Consider the following 22,962-nt stretch of genomic DNA (forward strand, 5'->3'; position numbering starts at 1 on the left):
TTATGGGGGGAAGTAATAATTTGGTTTCAGTAATATTTAAAGCATTGGGTGGCGGGGGGAGGGGGGGTGTAACATTTTATTTAGAGTTTTGTGGGACCATAATTTTTTAACTTGATTTTTTTATCGTATGAGTTTTTTTAGGAACTTCACCACTAAAAATTAAAATTTCAAAAAAAATAAACTCCTTGAAATAGCATGAACATAAATACTAAATTTTAATCAAAATCGGACCACAGGAGTAGTCTGTACACAGAAGTCACTTCAAAAACAATTTTTTTTTGTTCGAGGGGACTCTAATCTGATATTTACACCTGAGACTTAAGCCGAAAATTTTGACGAAAACAATACTTTTTCCATATACATACATGTATTGGAGGGACAAGTAGAGTTTGTCGACTGCTTTTTAATTCATCACCAAGCAGATAAATTATAAATTTTACTTTAGATTTCTTCTCTTTAGATTTTTTCTCTTAAGATTACTTTAGATTTACTTTAGATGTCAATGTTTTAAGGCTGCAACCAACAATCACCTGATCATCACAGCAATTTCAACCCGAACGATGACTTGATGCTGATTAAATTAAAAACACCAACTAGCAAAATGACACTTCCCATTTTCCTAAGATGCTCAATTATTTTCCGCACTCATCACCTGATTATCGCACGGCAGCGGCGACCCCTGGGACATGCTGCGGTAGCGGTACCTCCTAGTGGCCAACTCCCACCACGGCACGTCCGGCCGCGGTCTGAGGGTGACCGACGACTTCCACGGGTCATCCTCGGCCACGGGCTCCAGCTGACACCAGGGACGGACACACCGCGCACTCCGCACTGTAGCGAACCCGTCGTGGACAGCGGTGCCGCCCGGCATGCCGCCGACACTGTCACTGTCACTGTGGCTCGTGGCTGCACTCCGCGCTCAACCGCAACTGACTAGTGAGTGACTACTGGACCGAGTATTCGGTTGTAGAGTCGACGAATCGATTATCCGTTGAACTATGTCATGTGAGAGCACCGACTATTCGGTTGTCAAGTCGCTCGCTTTTAATTATCTGCCGACTATGTGTTCGTTCAATGCACGTAACAGGGCTTTCAGGCCCAGGGTAGAGAAAAAAAATTAAACGACCAGTGAAAAGTTAACAACATTAGTTCATATTTTTGTTACTATGCTTGTTGAAGAATTACCGTCACTGGAAACGGAAATAAAAAGATAATTTTCAGCTAGTGCCTTCAAGGTTACTTAACAATTATAGGTTAAAAACCTTACTGTCCGTGTAATTTTTGGCCGTTTGGTTCGACAATAAGGTGTTGTCACCAAGTCCTAAACGTGACTTTGTCGCTCCTAGGAGGTCGTCAAAAGTCTTCAAAACACATACCAAACACAAACATATACAATTTTGTGTTAACTGTTAACTATCAGAATTTATCGCAGCCACTTGCATCGGCAAGGAAAGTATTCGGTGGTCGAGTCGACCTGCATTCGATTATACAGTCACATTGACCAACTACAATCGAGTAACCGATATTCGATCTTCAACATGCACCGGTGCACAATCGATTGAGTTCTTGGTTTGTGAATGAAACTTCTTCTTGTCCATCGAACGGGCGATGGTTCCGGTTCAATTGTATCCGGTTATGTCACTCCCGTTGACAATCGATTGTTGCCGATACTGTATACACAAAAACACAGCGAGCACATTGTGAAACCGGTAAAACCAGTGGTAACGGAACCACGGGATACATTGTTATTGTTACGATTTACTTTAGGATTATCTAATGTTTATCTTCCATATCATTTCAAACAAATCTGTTTGAAATATAAAATATTTACGGATAGAACCGTTATATAGGTAATTTGCCAAAAAATTGTGAACATAATTCAGTTACCCATTGCTTTGGTCAACAAAGAAACATATTGAAATTTAAGATAAAAGATTAAACAAATTTCAAACAGTAATTAGTAGGACTTTAAACAATAGTTTGTATACTAATATAAAATTTTAAAATCCACAAAGACTTTTGTAGGATTTTTTAGCGATTTAGACGTTTTGCGTTGACGTTTTTTTTTTTATTTAGGATAAAATGAATGTCTTTCTTTTTGTAATTGTAATTACGTACTAAAAAAGCACCCATCGGTTTACCGTGAAAAGTTGATAAATGTTTTTGTATAGACTGGAAACTTGGTCTTAATCTCGATCTTAAATTGCCTAATGGCTGTATAATGTACCCCCAGTATTCAAATTTCTGAGATAAGAGTTTCGGGAGGTACACATTGATTGGTCTGAAGAGCAAAAACACTAAACATTTTGTAAAACTCAACAATATACCATCAGAGAAACTATAGCCTGTAAGAAGGAACCTGTCTCTTGATCATTGGTCTACAGGGGGACTGACCAATGGTTAAGGCCCGGTAAGTACCAGGTAGAAGGGTCAATTTAGGTTCCATCATACAGACTATACGTTATGTCTCATAATTCGTGGTGTTGCTAAAATAGCTAATGGGGTTCACTTTTTAAAGTGTTTTATATCTCATCTGTAAAGTAAGCCGTCCGTTACATGCAGTTTCTTTCATAACGACATTGAATAAAATAAACTTTCACTCTAACTTCCATTAACAACCTTGAATTTAACAACAACTCATTAGCGTTATTAAATGCCCAGTTCCCTACCAGAAGTAAACACAGCTCCCCTCCCAAATTACAGTCCACTTGACCCAGCCCCTTCCTCTCCCCCGGTTTGATAAACTGTCCTATCTTTAGCCCGCGGCGGCGCGTAAATCAGAATCTGACGTTACGCACTTGAAAACATCATTATAACAAACAAGAGGCTGATCCCCATAATCGACACAGGGTCAGGCGATTGGTTATAGAAATGTGTTGGGAAATGAGCTATTAAAAACAGTTAATTACATTTTCTTGTTTGAGGGGACATTAAATACTCAGTACAATTGAAAGGTAGTTTTGCGAGTTTCGACTTTCTATGCAGAATAGGAGTTAAAAAATCGTCTTTCAACACTAATCAAAATAGTTTATTCAGTATTCGAAACAGTTTGGGAGGTAAAATTTGTGTCGTATGGGGTTGTGCTTCTTAGCTTTTAAATTTACCAAGGGGCTTAGACATTACTTTTTATAAGTTCACATGGAAAAAGGGACAGAATATTGTTTAATATTGTTTATTGTTCTATGACCTATTTCACGTGAATTACATTCCATGGAAAACAGAATAAAGCATACGGCAAATCTGCTAAATCTGCTGCACCATCGTGAGAATATCACACACACGATCACGGGATCACGGCGACATCCGTGACTATATCCCGCGATTGCGGCAACATCCGTGACGATATCCCGCGATTACGGCAACATCCGTGACGATATCCCGCGATTGCGGCAACATCTGTGACGATATCCCGCGATTGCGGCAACATCCGTGACGATATCCCGCGATTGCGGCACAATCTGTGACGATATCCCGCGATTGCGGCACAATCTGTGACGATATCCCGCGATTGCGGCACAATCTGTGACGATATCCCGCGATTGCGGCAACATCTGTGACGATATCCCGCGATTGCGGCACAATCTGTGACGATATCCCGCGATTGCGGCACAATCTGTGACGATATCCCGCGATTGCGGCAAAATCTGTGACGATATCCCGCGATTGCGGCACAATCTGTGACGATATCCCGCGATTGCGGCAACATCTGTGACGATATCCCGCGATTGCGGCACAATCTGTGACGATGTCCCGCGATTGCGGCACAATCTGTGACGATATCCCGCGATTGCGGCACAATCTGTGACGATATCCCGCGATTGCGGCACAATCTGTGACGATATCCCGCGATTGCGGCAAAAAATCCGTGACGATATCCCGCGATATCGGCAACATCCGTGACGATATCCCGCGATTGCGGCAACATCCGTGACGATATCCCGCGATTGCGGCACAATCTGTGACGATATCCCGCTATCCCGCGATTGCGGCATTATCTGTGACGATATCCCGCGATTGCGGCAACATCCGTGACGATATCCCGCGATAGCGGCACAATCTGTGACGATATCCCGCGATTGCGGCACAATCTGTGACGATATCCCGCGATTGCGGCACAATCTGTGACGATATCCCGCGATTGCGGCACAATCTGTGACAATATCCCGCGATTGCGGCACAATCTGTGACAATATCCCGCGATTGCGGCACAATCTGTGACGATATCCCGCGATTGCGGCACAATCTGTGACGATATCCCGCGATTGCGGCAACATCCGTGACGTTATCCCGCGATTGCGGCAACATCTGTGACGATATCCCGCGATTGCGGCAACATCCGTGACGATATACCGCGATTGCGGCAACATCCGTGACGATATCCCGCGATTGCGGTAACATCCGTGACGATATCCCGCGATTGCGGCAACATCCGTGACGATATCCCGCGATTGCGGCATCATCCGTGACGATATCCCGCGATTGCGGCAACATCCGTGACGATATCCCGCGATTGCGGCAACATCCGTGACGATATCCCGCGATTGCGGTAACATCCGTGACGATATCCCGCGATTGCGGCAACATCCGTGACGATATCCCGCGATTGCGGCAACATCCGAGACGATATACCGCGATTGCGGCAACATCCGTGACGATATCCCGCCATTGCGGCAACATCCGTGACGATATACCGCGATTGCGGCAACATCCGTGACGATATACCGCGATTGCGGCAACATCCGTGACGATATACCGCGATTGCGGCAACATCCGTGACGATATACCGCGATTGCGGCAACATCCGTGACGATATACCACGATTGCGATAACATCTGTGTCGATATCCCGCGGAAAAAAGTGATTGCGGCAACATCCGTGACGATATACCACGATTGCGGCAACATCCGTGACGATATACCGCGATTGCGGCAACATCCGTGACGATATCCCGCGATTGCGGCAACATCCGTGACGATATACCGCGATTGCGGCAACATCCGTGACGATATCCCGCGATTGCGGCAACATCCGTGACGATATACCGCGATTGCGGCAACATCCGTGACGATATACCGCGATTGCGATAACATCTGTGTCGATATCCCGCGAATAAAAAGTGATTGCGGCAACATCCGTGACGATATCCCGCGATCACGGCAAAATTAGTGACAAAATCCCACGATTGCGGCAAAAATTTCTGATGATTTCCATCTACAGAACAGAACAAGGCAATGCAACAAAATCTATTCACATCTAGCCCAAGTAAATTCCACCCTAGTAAAAATAGTCCTTTATATTTGTGCTCAAAGATTTATAACCAAATCCCTAATGAAATTAAATACATTTAAGGTATGGAACAATTTTAAAATTTTATTCAAGCAGTATTTATTGATTGAAGAGACCATTAGTCAATGATACTACTCTCTGGCAGAGTATTTTGAGGGAGAATGAAATTGGCCATTTTTTGACAACCACATAGTGATGCTTTAAGTAGGAAATCTTTAATTATCAAGTAAGTTTGTTTACTATCCAACTAAAACAACACACTACGACACAACTGCAGTGGTCAAATCAAATCAAATCAAATCAAAATCTGTTTTATTTCAAAAATTGTTTGTTTACAATAGATAGATACAAGATACGAAAAAATAGTCCCGCATAGGCCGTGCAAGACCTGTGCGCGGGACGAGTTCTATTTAAAATTTAAAATAATCTAAAAATTAAAGCTAAATTAATCAAAATATTATTTACAACTAAGCTATGAGACAGCTACAGGAACATTTAATTCTAAGTAACAAGTAGTCGAGTGAATGGAGTTGCATTTACTGATGTCTGTACGCTAAATATTGTTTGGTGTTCTTGTGTACTAATTATTGTTAGGTATTGTATACTGAGCTGATAAGTGTCTCAGACTGATCGAGCCCAATCTCCGACAGCCAACTGCTTATCGAACGTTTGTAAACTGGAAGAGATACCTGTAGATCTCTAATCTCAGATGGTATATTCCTATACAAAAAATTCGCAATATAAAAGGCATTGGTGAGGTTTGCAGATTTGAAAACTCTGGGTACCTGCATACCTACATTAACAGCTCCTCTGGTGGGATAATTATGCGTGATTGGCGTCACTATCAAATCTTGATTGGAATAGGTATATATAAGTAAAGTTTTTATAAAAAGTTGACGCACCGAAAGTAATTGAGTATTTTTGAACAATAAATTTGTAGAGAAACGCCTGTTGAATTGGAAAGCTATTTTAATAATTAGTTTTTGTATGACGAACAATGGTTTTAAAATATTATTACTAGCTCCTCCCCATACTATAATTCCATATTGAAGTATTGATTGGACAAATGCATAGTATACAGTTTTTATCTCATCAATGTTTAAAATGTCGCATACGTTTCTAAAAACATAAATTAATTTTCTAAGTTTTGTCTTCAAATATTCAATATGGGGTTCCCATCTTAACCTACTATCCAATATCACTCCCAAGTACTTGTAATGATCTACTCTCTCCAAATGTAAACAACCACAGGTAGAGTTACCTGAATCTCCACAAACGTGCATCACTAGCCTGAGGTTGGCGGGAGGCTCACTACTTTGTCTGAGGAAAATCGGCATATATTTAGTTTTTAAAACATTCATTGATAATACATTTTGGGAGAACCATTTTTGCATAAGGAACATATCTGTTTGCGCTGCATTGAATGTTTGGTCCCAAGTATTACCTTTGAATATAATTGCAGTATCGTCAGCAAATAGAAAGAGCTTTCCTGTGATTGGAAGTTTGTCTAAATTGTTTATATAAATCAAAAAAAGGGATGGTCCCAGCGTACTGCCCTGGACAACTCCGTAGTCTATTTCACGTATATCACTAAAATTGTTGTTAATTGAAACTAACTGGCTACGTTTATTTAAATAACTACTAAACCATTTTTGGGCCGTACCACGAATTCCAATGCAGTCCATTTTATTTAAAAGAATATTTCTATCAATGGAATCAAATGCCTTTGCAAGGTCAATGAACACAGTCAATGCTTTTTCATTTCCGTTAATACACTCAGAAATATATTTATTCATAGCGAAGAGAGCATCACTGGTCAATACAGACACACATGGAAATTACCATAACTTGACAAAAAAGTCAATATATCGATCTGTTAGATTACAATAAGGCATGGGCTTATCACATACCTAAACTATAGACACTCAACAGTACATAAAATCATGTACCATCAAAATCCTTGATGATTGAATGGACAAAAACTATTGACAAGCCTCTAATTTTTTCTAATAGCCCCGAAATATCCAACTAGAAAATAAACAGTTACAAACATGTTACAGAAAAATATATGAGCAAAACAGGGTCCTGAGAGAAGTGGTTGTTTGTTTGTATGGGTCTATTTGTTTGCTTCGGTCGCAGAGGCACTCTCAAAGTGTTTGCTACAACGGTTGGCACTATTGGCACACTTGTGTCGTGACGTCAATCATGGTTGAATCTTTTAAGGTTTAATTTAATTTTCTTTTGTTTATATATTAAGCTTTATGTGTGGATTATAAGAAAAACAATTTTAAAAAATTAAATACCCCTACATATTTAATAAATAATATGTACATATTAACATTTTTATTAAATTTATCAAATTTATTATTTATCAATTAAATAATAAATACCCATGCAAATAAGAAAAGTACATGGTTTCTGGGTCAAGGTTTCTGCATGGGGGAAATGCGCTAAAAAGTCCAACTTCTTATGAAAATTTTCTGGTGAGCCATTTCCATCAAGCCATCCCATAGACAGTACACCTGAGATGTACATTAGATATAACCGTCAAATTTAAATTTCTTTTCTATCCGGCTGCCTCCCAAGAAGAAAAGTTGTCAATCACTCTTTTGTTTAAGAACTCCGTTGGCAACAACAACAAAAAATCTTTTGAGAATAACAGATAGGATAGATGACAGGTAATATGATTGATAAAAGCCAAAGTTATCATTAAATTAGAGTAAACCTATTTGAAAGTAAATTATAACAACTAAAACTGTTATAGCGTTCAGGGTTCAGCGTCCAGTGATTACTGAATCACTCTGACATGCATTAGGTCCAGAGATGTAGAGAGAGAGAGAGAGAGAGAGAGAGAGAGAGAGAGAGAGAGTGTGTGTGTGTGTTGTTTGGGGGGAGGAAGGAGGAGATAAAGAGACATCATTATTCAATTTGTGCCCATCAACTGAGAACTGACACACGCCACTGTCACTGGACAATGCACTTCCTTGCTGAAACTTGTCAAAGGATTTTAAACAGTCAGAAGCCCGTTATATACAGTAATCTTTATAAATTAGATCTTTTAAACAAGTTAGTGGTGTACAAATTAAAAAAAAATTTTAAACTGTCTGGGGAACTGTAAGAAAACTTGTTACATTTATTTTGTGCAGTTTTAAGTTTTTAAAGTTAAAGAGAATTACACATTTCTTCGTGGCCCGCTACAGTTTTATAATTTGAATGAAATGAAATTCAAGGAAAGATTCTGAAGCACTTTTTTATACTTAAAAAAAGTTATTTGTGAAGAAAATATTAATTTATTCATACCTTTTCGATGGCATATTTGTGTTTATCTTTATTTGAAACTGTTTCATGTAATTTAATATTTTTTTAAATTTTTTTTATATTCTAAGGGTTACAGAATTGATTTGATAAACAGCTACTATTGTAAATATTAAAGTAAACATATCAAATCAGCACCTTGAATTGAATTTTTTATTTTTAGGTTTATTTTATTCAACCTTTTATTCTAAGCGTTAAGATGCCTAAGGTTTTAAAGGTTTTAATGCATTTACTGCCTTCATACTACCGTAATGTCAGAATACGGTGGGTTCTGAACTAGGGATGGACGGGTCTCGAAATTTCGGGAAATTTTCAAGAAATTTTAAATCTCGCTCTATGAGACAAGATTCTATTTTAGTGAAGATTTTTTTCGAGATGAGATAAAAAAATTTTAAAAAAAAACGCCTGCAGAAAGTCAATGCAGTACCCGCAATACAGGAGTGTGTTGATGGTTGTGTTTCCTTTGCGAAGGCGTTTTTATTTAATTATTAATTCTTTACATGGAAATATTGCTTCAATTGTTTTATAATGTTTTTTGACATAGCAAATGATCAGAAGTTATGTTTGTGTAAGCAGTGTGAGACATGTTTTACTACTGTAAAGATAGCCAAAATAAGTCACTCCAAAATCATTCTAAAAAAATACACAAGACTTAAACATTGTTACTTTATACTTAACTAGTAATACTGTTGTTTTAGACTTATAAATTTTATATTTTTCAAAGTTAAACTACTAAATGATGTATCCATGTTTTTCAAAGTTAAACTACTAAATGATATCTCCATGTTTCCCATGCCGAAGAGTTATTTTTAATAAGTTAAGCCTTTTTTAATATTAATAAAAATAAATATAAATATATAAATATATATATAAATATACAAATATATATTTAAATATATAAATATATTAAACAAAATTTATATTACCAAAAAATTTATTATTTTTTATACTGATTTTTTTTATATTAATGTCATTTAAAAGATTTTTAATATTATTGTCTATTATTATTATTTTTGTATCTAACCAGTCTGTCATAAATCAGTAGGTATTTAAAAATGTAAAAAAAATCAGGTTAAACGTGCATTTCCAATTATTTATGAGAAGGGAAACCCCGTCTCGAAATTTAATGAGAAATAAAAAATCCCGCCTCGTCTCGAACTAAAAATCCAATCTCGTCCATCCCTATTCTGAACCATAGGATTTTGGAATTATCACAAGGTTGAACCCCATTGGTGATTGATTGGTGGGGCTTGAACCTGTGCCTTCAAGGCGGTTAAGCACTCTAACCGCTAGACCGCTTGCTTTTATGAGCTGCAGTTGAGTACAATTTTGTTTGTTCTTTGATGAAACAACAATCTATGACAAAACATAGTCTGGTCTGCGGGCCAGTTTTTACTTTGGGTCAGATATTTGGACTTTCAGGTCTCAGGCCAAAATCAAATTGCATTGTAAAGTATTGTTCTTTTTTAATATTAATGTTCATGCTAAAATCGGTACTTATAAAGTGTTGTACATTATTTATTTATTAATACAGTACTTTAGATTAACATCTCATCTGGTCGCTGAAAAATCATGAACTCTTCTGCAATCAAGGCAAAATCATGAACTTTCCTGCAATTACGGCAAAGTCATGAACTTTTCTGTAGTCACAGAGACACAACCATCATATGTTTTTATCATTGCAAAAAACATGATCATCCTCTGTGTTTACAGCTATCCGTGATGACTTCAGAAATTCCTTATTATGTTTTGATATGGTATCAAGAGCGTGAAAGTCTCCTGTCATCACCGCTTCTTTGTCGTAACTTTCTGCGATTAAAAAAATCAAGATGCTTGTAGTCTTCAAAATAATTTATCCAACCTAAACTTTGCCCAAAAATTATTTCCGACCTGGCCCTACCCGCAAATTTTGGAGCCTGCAGATTTTGGGGGTTGCGGCCTCTGGGATGTTATCAATTGGGTCTAAATAATAATAGATAGTACCTTACTAAAAAAATGCCTTGCACGACTTCATTGTTCATGCTGTGCCTGGACTTAGTTAGAAGACTTATTATTTGTGTTACCTAATATCACACAACTCGTCCTTAATATTGTTTCAACTCTTTCTCATATCACTCTCATGGAACTCAAATGGAAACCTTACACGGAATTAGAAAAGAACTACTAGATTTTGAAAACAAAGTGATGCTTGTTATTTATAACTCAGTTTACGACTAAGAAATTTGAATAATAAAAACTTTTTGAGATTTAACAGTCTATGATGAACATATATCATTACCACAGCTGTAAATCTCTCAGGCCTTGTTAACACAGCTGGCTCAATTCCAGTTTAAGAATGGTAACAGAAAATAATGTAGAAGGCAAAAGACCACTTTAGGCTGAAACTGAGAGATCAAGAGCTGAATAACATGAGGATTTTGGATGTCCGAAGGGGATGTAAAAATAAAACAAAAATATTGAGCTTATGAGACCAAAAACCTTCTTATTATTCTTATGCACCTATATGAGTGGTATCAAAACTTAACCATGTTCAGGAAGCCTCTGTCCTTTTACAGCCGCAAAAAATGCATAAAGTTTCAATCTCATGATGGATTAGCCTCTGGATCCTCAGAATCAACAAGTATTGCTTTGTATTCCTGCACTGCTGTCTCAAGTGTTACACCTCTAAATGTTACGTCTCGTGTAAGTTTACTGTAATCACTTGACAATTTTGCAGCTGCTCGTTTTTAGCGGGGCAATAAAAACTGCTACTGCTGTGCATAAAAGGGGCCTTAAACATTTTAAATGCTCTTCCTTCACATCACAAGACACCCTAGACTGGAACTGTTTTGCACATAACTTAAAGGAAGGCATACAGGGCCGCAACATGATCGCGTAACTAAAATCAATTAGTGAATGACAAGATCTGGGGCAACAAGATGAAACCCAATTCTCTGAAAGTGGACGTGCCATAGATGATATTTACACTGCAATTAACCCCTTTGACAGCTACACAGGTGACATTAGATAAAACTCATGACATTACACAGAGCTTAAACGACTTAACTAAGTTAGTAAGTAAAATTTACTCACATTGGTAGAGAGTTGACTAGTGAGCGTGTGGACTTTCTCCTGAGCATCGCCGAGTTCCCGTCGTAGCTTCCGCAGCTCATGAGCTTGCTTCTCTTCCGGCGTGCTGTACAACGACGACGCAGTCGACACAAGACTCACAGCAGACCCGTGCACTGTAACAAGTGAGAAAAATGTAGTTTGAATAAATAAATAATGTTTGAAATACTGCAACAAGAAAAAGACAAATTTACATTATCACCACAAAATTGGTCTTCAGGGTCAGACTGCATCACAGACCAAACTTATAATTCTGACGTTTTGGCCTTGTTACTAAAAGCCATCATCAGAACAATAAACCAAAACAGGATAGTAGCGCCAGACACCGGTCCGGTTGACTGCTCCAGTGACGGCTTTCTGTAAAAAGGACGAGTCATCAGCCTTTAGTCATAAATGGTTGTCTAATGAAGCAATCAGACCCTCAAGACTGGAAGTTTTACTGTTAGTGACCGTGGAAGTCTTTCCTATATTAAATTTGCATTATGTAAAAATTAAAAGATTCATATTTGCATGTGATTAAAAAACCATAACACACAAAAAAAATCGTTTCAATACCAAACGTTGGTGTTTTGGTCACAGCGTAAAGCCAAGCAATTTTTTATGGGTTGAGATAAAATATGGATTGACTTTTACGAAAATATTTTTATTCTAAGACTCTGTGTAACTCACCATCATCATCCTTGGAGCCCATCTTGTTCATGAGACCAGAGTACGGATAGTTCCTGTTGATCATGTGACTCGAAGGTGATGCACTGATTGGTGATATCGGATAGTTGAACCTAAAAAAAGAAACTTTGTTAACTTATATAAATTTCACAAATAACAACTTAAGAGTAGGGAAGAGGGAAGGGTTCCTAGCTAACGAAATTGGTCCTGATCCCAGTCAATAACGAACCTACAAAGATCATCTCACTCTATTCTAACTGATTCTACATTTAATTTAAGCTTAAATTAAACACCTTTTTTGTCCTAGGAAGCTAGGCACGAGCCCAGAATTGTTTTTCACATTACTTCAGGCTAGACCTAGGGGTTGTGCATTATTACATAGATAATATCCATTGGTGATTTGGCAGGATTTGAACCTGGGACCTCATGCACCAAAGTTCCACGCTCTAACCACTAGACCAGCTCCCCCAAAAATTAAGCACATTGACTGTATTACAGTCATAATAATGCATGGACCAACCAGTGTTTTTAAGTTTGGCCAACAGAAAGAGGTGCCGAGTTTAATTTAACTCCAGCTATTGCATCATACTGCCAGACTAAAACGAGAAATGTCTAACTCAGTCCAAGGTAAATCTGATTCAGGGAATCAAACTGGTGAGAAAAACTTTCTTTCAATCCTAAATCACATTCTCTTGGTTGCATGCTTCCCGCCTCATACCTCGTCAGGATTAAAATTTATAACTCTCCAAAGCAGAAAAGTCGACCAAACCTATCGTCCATTCCCCATATCAGACTAAGTAGATATAGTACCTTGACAGTGTCCCCTGGGACATCTGCGAGGGTGTGGGACTGGTGGGTTGGGACGAGTGTGGACCCAGACTGTATGGGACACTATAGTACGGGTCCATCTCCTCCGACCTCTGTAGCATACTCGGGTAGAGCTTCTCTGACTTGGTAGACCTGTAACAGTGAATCAAACACATCAATAACTCGTGATGGATGAATAGTTATGTCAAGTGAGTGATGTCTCGATAAATCAAAAACCATTACAGTTTTGCAATTTTGCTCTTAATAATCTTATTGCATTATTATTCTGGTTAGGTAAGGTTAGCATGGTTTCATATTTTACACAACATGGAACCATATTAACATTACCTAAACCAACCAAATACAAACATTATAATACTAATCAAACTAAAAGTTATTTTTTAGTTATACTGAAAATTTGCTTATGTTTTATTTTGTGGTGTTATCCACATAATATGTATTTTTTACCTTTTTTTTGTTACTATGTATTACCGCAAAGTTTTTTACATTAATTTTCAAAATGTAGGCTACATTTTAATTGATTTGTTGTACAAATAACTATAGCAGTTTTCTGCAGCAGAAAACTGTGCACATCTTCAGTTTAAATTGCTTACATTTAGGCCTGAAATGCTTCATTTTCTGCAGCACAAAACAGCTGTAGTTGCTTGTGAAACTTTGATAACAAAATCACCAGGCCTATTTGTACCTTAAGTTGTGAAAATCGGCCAATCTTAACCTCAAATTCAAATCTGCAAAATGTTAACAATTTCTAAGGTGTAAACAGTCAGGTGGTTGTGAGGCACTCGCACACTATTACAAAAGCAGGACACACTTTTACACACTTGCTGAAGCGATGTGAGGATCCATGCTAAGCACCGAGCCGTGTGCCAAACGAAACTATAATTTCTTATTGAACGATTGAAAATGTTCATTCTTACACAAGCCACACAGAGATAGGGCGTGTCATCTGAAAATTTTACTATTGACTCATTTGGCACACAGATCGGTATAGAAATCAACAAGTTCCGTTGGGATAAGCCAATCACACAAACAATCTACCTTGGAAACGTCCTCTCTCGAAGGTAGCTGAAAAATAAAATACTCTGTAATCGTACTCTAGCTTTGATTCTGTTTAACACCCCCAACATGTAGTGGTGGTAAATAGATGTGTTTTTGTCTTGCTCAAATAATTTAAAGATAACAAAAATATATTGTCGAGATACATACCATTGATTATAACAGTTAAACATTCTTGTAGATTTTAAATTCTTATCTTTCAGCCCTATAAACCTTGTATAGGATAGGAATATAAAATGAGTTACTCACAAAGACTAATGTAGGCCCTGAACTAAAAGTGTCTTTGATTGTAACTGCTTTTAGAGACAGTGGAAATGTTAAGTGTGTGAACTTTGCTTTTCTTGTTGCAAATTGGACTCCTTTCCTTTAGACAAGCCTGCTTTCCCAACAACAATTGTTTTAAACTTTGCAATAAATTAACTAAGCTATCAAACATTTCCAAAAATCATACAATCCTTAACTACAACCCATACTTAGTATAATAATAATAATGTTAACTGTAGCAATTATTTTTACTAATGGTATACAAAGGTTGGCGCACCTGATGCTGTTGCTTCTGCTGAGGCGGTTGGCAGCAGTAGGTGAAGGGGAGGGGGAAGGAGAGCTCATCAGACGAGGATGAGTGAGGCTGGCGCGGTGGTGTAGCTGCGCTGGCAACGACTCTATACTGTCTGCTTCTATAAGACCACCTATAAACACAAACAACATGAGTAAACTACAGTGGGACACTCATATATATTGTAGATGTTCTATATGTCTTAGACCAGTGTTTCCCAACCTTTTTCCGTTCAGGGCACACTAATTAGAACAAGTTTGTAGTCACGGCACACTTGTCTACAAAATATCGTTGGTTAAAATTACATTTAGTGCATAAAAAATTGTTTTTTTTTTCAATTACATCTTACTCCGTATAACCTATTTTTTACTAGTAAATATATGTATGTATATAATATAAAGGTGGGTTTACCAAGGTAAAAAATATAAAACTCATATTTGTTATCCAACATGTACATTATTTAGTGTTTATTAAGTGAAAAGTTTTAAATAATAACAAAACATTGAGCTTGATTAAAATGTTGTATGAATTTACCAATAATGAGTGAGAAATATTAAATAAACCCTGGTTTCAGTTCTAGTGGGAAACTTGTGCGTGACGTTTGTTTGTGTACAGTTTCTTAACTGGGCTATGCTAATATTGATTGAAACCATTGATTCGATAAGTAAACCTTCATGCGATTTTTTCACTATCAGCAAGATTGGTTGGTTAGGTTAGGTTATGATAGTTTAATTTAATAATAGATATATTTAAAAATATCGATTATTAATCAGTATTTTCAATTCGATGGTTTCAATCGATATTAGCATAGCCCAGTTAAGAAACTGTACCCGTTTGTTTATTAAAAGTTTCTTCCTTGATCAAAAAATTGTTTAACTACTTAAAATTTCGCGGCACACCTACAGAGGCCTACGGGCACACCAGTGTGCCGCGGCACACTGGTTGGGAAACACTGTCTTAGACCCTTACCTTCAGATCAAATGTATATTTATTTTTCTTCGTACATCGACAGCCTGTCACCATAAACTTCTGATAAGTGAAATAATGTAAGACAGTGGAGTAATTTTGCAGCGATAGTACGTAAAGATCGACGTTTTGCCACTATCGAGATGATTATGACCGCAGAAGATGTTCTCGATTTGGCCATGGCCCGTGACCGTGGAACATGTCCTTGATTTTGCTGCCACCGGAGAAAATGTTTGTAATTTAGCTATGGCCTCAGAATAATTTGAAGATGTTCTCAATTTGGCCATGGCCCGTGACCGTGGAACATGTCCTTGATTTTGCTGCCACCGGAGAAAATGTTTGTAATTTAGCTATGGCCTCAGAATAATTTGAAGATGTTCTCAATTTGGCCATGGCCCGTGACCGTGGAACATGTCCTTGATTTTGCTGCCACCGGAGAAAATGTTTGTAATTTAGCTATGGCCTCAGAATAATTTGAAGATGTTCTCAATTTGGTTGTGACGGCAGAGGATGTTCACTATTTCACCAGGGCCTTAAAAGATTGTTTACAATTTTGCTGTGACAACAGAAGATGTTCCTTGATTTCTTCCTGGCCGCAGAAAATGTTTAAGAATATGCTGCGGTCACAGAAGATGAACTTGACTGCTGAGGAAGTTCTCGATTTGCTGTGAAGGTTCATGATTTTTTTCATGACCATGGAGTTAAAAATTGTGCTATGACCACAAAATATGTTTATTATATCGGTGTGACCGCAGAAGACATTAATGATTTTACACTGTCTGTGGATGACGTTTACATGACCGCACATGATGCTGTAACTATTACGATAATCATGGTAGATGTAAACACTTTTGTCGTAACCAAACAGAATTTATCTTGATATTACTGAGACCGCAAAAGGTGTATACGATTTGACAGAAATATGGGAGAAAACATGTACAATGTTGTATCAACCGGTTGAAGTATTCCTTTATATGCTGCAAGCCCACATACAGAATGTAATTTAACCAAACTACTATTCTATGCTGAATCTTACCTGCAGTAGCTCTTGCAGGCAGGGAGGAGGTGTAGGCGGTGGTGTGTCTGTACATAGCGCTGTACGGGCTCAGCTCAGTGTAGTTAGAGTCAGACAGTGAACCAGTGTCAGTCCTAGGCTTTGGTAGACTCTGGGAGCCTTGCATCAGTCTCTCCCTCACACTGGCAGACAACTGAGCACCTGAGGTACCTCCCACACTGTAGGACTTGAGGTCAGTCTGTGTACCTCCAGACACCTTCACCTGTACAACAGACAGTGGTGTTTAGATACAGCCAGTGTCAGTCCTAGGCTTGGGTAGAGTCTGGGACCCTTGCATCAGTCTCTCCCTCACACTGGCAGACAACTGAGCATCTGAAGTACCTCCCACACTGTAGGACTTGAGGTCAGTCTGTGTACCTGAGGGAAGGTGAAAGAACATTGGTGTTATAATTAAATGATAACACAAGTGGAATGACTCAGACTTCATAGTAGATTGCGATTCCACTAGAGCTCAAAATAATTAGGGGTCTGCCGATACACAACTTTTTTGGCCGTGTTGGCCACGCAGTTGGCTCAAGGGGTCGGTACGGGCCAGATTGGATAGAGTCAAGCTTATGTTTTTGCGATTGCAGAAGGATTCTGCGAAGATACGCAGTAAAACATTTACGATTAAGCTGCAATTCCTGGTTTTCCAGGGTGTCTAGTTTATTTCCATTATAAAATTCAAGACTAATTCCAGACATTTCAAGACTAATTCCAGATTTTTCAAGACTAGTTTTTTCCACAATTAGTGGGTGTTGATACCAAAATGTATCGATTCTCAATTCTTGATACCGATACCAATTTTTATAGCTTAACCAAATTTTCTAAATAATACCACACCAACTCTTTGTCTTTGTCATAAAGTAGTATTATGATAATGTGGTGTGTTCAAGTAAAGAAATAATGCAGCAATAAAAAATTCTAACTAGCAAATTTGGTTTTTTTTTATCATGAAATCTTCCGCGTACGGTACGTTTAGACATCATCATTGACTGCAGCGGTTACAGAAACGTGATCGTCGTCGTCCGAGATCACGGCAAAATCATGAACATTTCCCGCGGCCGTGTAGACATCATTGTCGTCTCCCGCGGTCACGGAAACTTCATCGTCGTCTCCCGTGGTCACGGAAACGTCATCGTCGTCGTCGGCGATTGCGACAAAATCATGAATATTTCCCGCAGCCGTGTAGACATCATCGTCGTCTCCCGCGGTCACGGAAAGGTCATCGTCGTCTCCCGTGGTTTCGGAAACTTCATCGTCGCGTCCACTATCGCGGCAAAATCATTAACATATCCCGTTTTTCTTTTTAATTGTTTTAAAGGTAGTTCACAAAAACAAGTTGGTAGCTTGTTGAAGAAACTATGTTGGATGTAAAAATGGCTATTTAAAGTTTTTGAAAGTCTGATTTGAGGTGTGACTAGGTTGTTTTTGTGCCTCGTGTTGCATGGATAAGAATAGCTAGAAAATTTTAAGGGGTTGTTTTTTATATGAATTAAATTACAAAGAATGTATATAGATGACAGTGTAAGCAAATTTAAAATGGAAAAGATTAAACATACTCCATGGTTAGTCTATTCCAAAACTTGGAACACAGCTCACATCCTCTAACTAACTCATCTACAAATGATTGTTAAAAGTAGACCAAAAAAGGCAAGTACCAACCCCTATAATAAATATAATCTAACGCGATAAGGAATAATTATCTGTTCCTTTGACATTGATATATCCAACTGATTTTATAATATAACATTTTTTAAGTGCATTAAATTCATCATATTGATCAAACTATAAAAGACTTGCCCTGCAGTGATTTGAAAAATTAAAAATAACAAGTGTCAAGATTCATCACATATGGGACAAAATTACAGTTTGTTACCATAGATACACAAGACTTCCTTCTTAAATTTTCTATGAAAGCGAAGGATTTTTATTTAGCTTGAACAAAATTAAATTGCACTGTGAAAATGAGCTTGATCCATCGCATGTTTTACACTGTGACTGTGGCAGCTGTGGCTCTCAAGACTGCTCACTCTATAAAAAATGTCTACGAGTACCAAAAGGAAGAGGCCTTGTACAAAAGAATAAACACGATACCCCCAAAACCCAAGAATGCTAAAAAACCCCCTACTGATCCTGCTCGTTAAAATTGGGGCAAGACGTCCAAATTCCTGTTGAAATGGAAATTAAGAGTGGAACCAGTTTTTTTTTTCAATGCAAGCAAAATTTATGTAGTTTGCCACTAATTTCCAGACTGATGATTTGGCTTGCGGTACTGGATGAATGAATACATTTTACAAATTTGACTTCAAGTGGCCATTTCAAGAGTTGTTTTGTGAATTCCCAACTTGATTGTTTGGCAGATCCTGCTAGAAATCTTCAGCAATGCTGGAATCTGAGGAGAATCTTTTTCCAAGAAGTTCATCATTCGATTGAGGTTTTCTTTCATCAGTTTCCTAGGAACATTCACAAGTGTTCTTTCGTATCATGGAGGAAACAGCCTGATTCGATCACAGAAGATTTCCCCAGAACACTATGTTGATATTCTTCATCGACTCCTAAGGCCAACTGTAAAGTATTTTTCCATGATAGAGTAAACATCCAGGGTTCAATCAGAGGAATGTGCCACAACCTCTAATCACATAATCTTAACATCCTGGATTCCATACTAAGAAATCAATGTGGAAAAGCTACGCAGAAGAAGATGAAGTCGGAGGTCTACGAACTTCTCAAGTAAGTTCTCAGAAGAGGAGTCACAAGGCAAGATGCAATCTAGTCAGGAGAGTCAAAGATTGCACAGCAATGCCTTGTTTTCGACTGCGACCTCCCTATTATGACTACGTCTAGTTTATGACTACCGATTAAGACACCTCTCTTATGACTACCGATCAAGACACCTCTCTTATACCTACCGATGAAGACACCTCTTTTACGACTACTTTTTAAAAACTCCCAACGATGGCATCCCTATCATGACTTTTTAAAGATGATTTAACTTGAAACTACATCGCTAAGGTAAGAAAATTTAAGTTTGCTACAAACATAATGATTAATATTTATCATACTAATGAAAACAGACATACAGTATCATTGGCGATGTCAGATGTATAGTATAAAATGAAAGATCGCCCACTTTATGAAAGGGATGCACCAAAAAACCATAAGTAAGGCTTAATTTGAACTCATTCAATAGTCTGATGCAATAAATGCTTGAAGAAACACAAAATGAACATTTTACAGTTAAGATTATATGGCTGTTTGCATTTAAACCTTGGACATGAAAGCAGATTTATTTTTGTTGAGGTCATATTAGATTTAACAGTACGAAACTTATACTTAATTGAAATATGTTTACAGCGTTATTAACGTTTGATTTATTAATTTGACTTAAAGCCCTTTGTGATTTTAGGATACAAGACATCGCTGTGCAATCTTTGACTCTCCTGACTAGATTGCATCTTGCCTTGTGACTCCTCTTCTGAGAACTTACTTGAGAAGTTCGTAGACCTCCGACTTCATCTTCTTCTGCGTAGCTTTTCCACATTGATTTCTTAGTATGGAATCCAGGATGTTAAAATTATGTGATTAGAGGTTGTGACACATTCCTCTGATTGAACCCTGGATATTTACTCTATCATGGAAAAATACTTTACAGTTGGCCTTAGGAGTCGATGAAGAATATCAACATAGTGTTCTGGGGAAATCTGTGATCGAATCAGGCTGTTTCCTCCATGATACGAAAGAACACTTGTGAATGTTCCTAGGAAACTGATGAAAGAAAACCTCAATCGAATGATGAACTTCTTGGAAAAAGATTCTCCTCAGATTCCAGCATTGCTGAAGATTTCTAGCAGGATCTGCCAAACAATCAAGTTGGGAATTCACAAAACAACTCTTGAAATGGCCACTTGAAGTCAAATTTGTAAAATGTATTCATTCATCCAGTACCGCAAGCCAAATCATCAGTCTGGAAATTAGTGGCAAACGACTTATGTTATATTCCTCAATTTTTGTTTCATTAAATTAATTGCAAAAAAATACGTATATTGGTTTGTTTAAACAACAGTTTTAAAGAATAGTTATATTCCAGTTTGGTTTAAATTCGTATTACTATTAAATGTTTTCAAGGTTAATGTACAACATTAATAACGGAACGAGGAAGACCTCCGAAGGGAATATACATAATCCGAATGAGAGAGAAGCTACAATCGATCTTCAGGAAATAAATTTTTACCTATTGGTCTACAATCGAGCCAGTTCCAACCAGTTCATACATCTCACTAAATGTCTCAAAACCTCGATGAAGTTACAGATCAAAGAACAAAAGGAGAGAAATAATTGAAGATTTGATTTGATTCCGTTCTACTTCTTATTTAGATAAATACTTTCATCCTGTGCACTTTGGTTTATAAGATACAGCGTAAAAATATTTTAAGATTTATAACTTTCAAGATGAGTAACAGAAGTTGATAACATGTTGCCGTGTTAAAGCTGTGACCTGTTTCTGATTTTAAAATGGAACGTCTAGTTTCATTCATCCAAAGAATGGACTGCTCTCACAAATGAGTAGTTCATTAACTTTAAACTGTATTATTAACCATTGTCATTTCAAAACTTATGCAACAGACAGGGTTACTCTGGGCTGGCGACAGTGGGGCAAATGCGTACAGTAGACTCCCTCTAGTTCGGCTTCGGTTGGATCGGCCGCCGGATGGTCCGGCCCGGTCTCAGGGGGACAAGTCATATCGTCACGGGCGAATGACCTTCAACAGGATTCAACTTAAATTTTTAGTTTCCGGCCATAGACGTAAACAATTCATGTCAGTTTAGTTGACGGGTGCTTCTATGGGTGAATTTTGCATATTACCTATGTAACAACTATGTTACATAACCTCAAAAATACCAAGAGCATTTTATAGTTTAATTCCTAGTTTTTCTTCAGTCTAATGTGTTGAAATGCAATGTATAATAAAATATTTCGGACCATTTTTTATGCGGTAGGTTCCCCCATTATTGTTTTTGAAACACCACGGTTTATTTGACAAAAATAAATTGAAGCAGAACAAAGAAATAGCATCGTTAGCTTCAAGGTCAAGCTATCGGTGGGGCACACGGGAGGGACTAAGGCTAACATATCTTGTAGTGTCAGCGTTCGCCGCTAGAACTGCTAAGTTGAAATAATTTAAATTATTTTTTTTTTAGTTATAAAATTAACTTTTTAATTATAAAATATTGTTTTAAAATTATAAAATAAATTTTTAATTTTTAAAATTAAACTGTCATAACATAACCTAACCAACCAGACTTGCTGATAATATAAAAACTATATAAGATAAAAATCTAATTAATAATTACTTATAATTTTTAATTAATTATAAAATTAATTTTAAAATGTAGTATTATAAAATTAAACTATCATAACCTAACCTAACCAACCAAACTTGCTGATATGAAAAATTTGTTGACAAAAAGTCAGTGCTACCAGCGGGATTCGAAACCGGGACCTCCTGCACACCAATCCGAAACGCTACCAACTATGCCACGAACGCCGCTGAAATCACATCGTTTCGTAACGGTAATCGTGTCGCCTCAAGAGAAGACATTACCCACTAGAGATATGACGTCACTACACCTTTAGCCTTAGTCCCTTCCGTGTGCCCATTCCGTCAAGCTATCCGCTTGCACTGACAATCATCTGCTCTTTACACAACTGTCTGCTGTGCGCTTGCTATCTCACAACAGTTTGTGATTGGGTGATTAGTAACCATGGCAACTTGTTGAATGTGTGGATGAAGAGAAACCAAAGAAAGAAGAAGAAAGTATAAGGGGTGTTTTATGTCATCCATTGTTATCTTTATCCTATTTTACGACTGTCCTTATTATCTTTAAGACTAAGTACTATGATTTTATGCTGTTTTATGAGTTATCTAATGTTTTATTGACATTTTTATGTTCTGAAACAACATGTAGTAGTAGCCTATGCTGACTATGATAGCAGTAGCTTGCAGTACAGTACTAGACTTCATATTGTTCTGTTCTTTACGTGATTTATTGCTGTACGTACAGAGTTGTATAATTTATGTTTTGCTTGAGTAAGCAAACGTGATTTTAAACGTTACAGTTTTTA

At 37.6% G+C, this 22,962-nt stretch overlaps 1 protein-coding gene across 3 annotated transcripts in view; it reads right to left on the reverse strand.

Moving 5' to 3' along the window:
* The window catches only part of LOC128991473 (protein sickie), a 93,775-nt gene that overhangs the window by 21,769 nt on the left and 49,044 nt on the right, over positions 1-22,962 (reverse strand). For 2 of the 3 annotated variants that reach the window (XM_054414383.1, XM_054414382.1), the window contains exons 16-21: positions 16,818-17,058; positions 14,801-14,948; positions 14,242-14,268; positions 13,186-13,335; positions 12,379-12,488; positions 11,674-11,825 (exon numbers count right to left, since the gene is read on the reverse strand). In XM_054414383.1, coding sequence (XP_054270358.1) covers positions 11,674-11,825; positions 12,379-12,488; positions 13,186-13,335; positions 14,242-14,268; positions 14,801-14,948; positions 16,818-17,058 — 828 coding nt within the window. The remainder of the gene's footprint in view (positions 1-11,673; positions 11,826-12,378; positions 12,489-13,185; positions 13,336-14,241; positions 14,269-14,800; positions 14,949-16,817; positions 17,059-22,962) is intronic. The other variant, XM_054414384.1, reaches the window with a different exon arrangement.

The sequence above is a fragment of the Macrosteles quadrilineatus genome, unplaced genomic scaffold, assembly GCF_028750875.1.
Source record: "Macrosteles quadrilineatus isolate MER2022 unplaced genomic scaffold, UCM_ALF_1.0 Scaffold_4__1_contigs__length_99947679, whole genome shotgun sequence".
NCBI lineage: Eukaryota > Metazoa > Arthropoda > Insecta > Hemiptera > Cicadellidae > Macrosteles > Macrosteles quadrilineatus.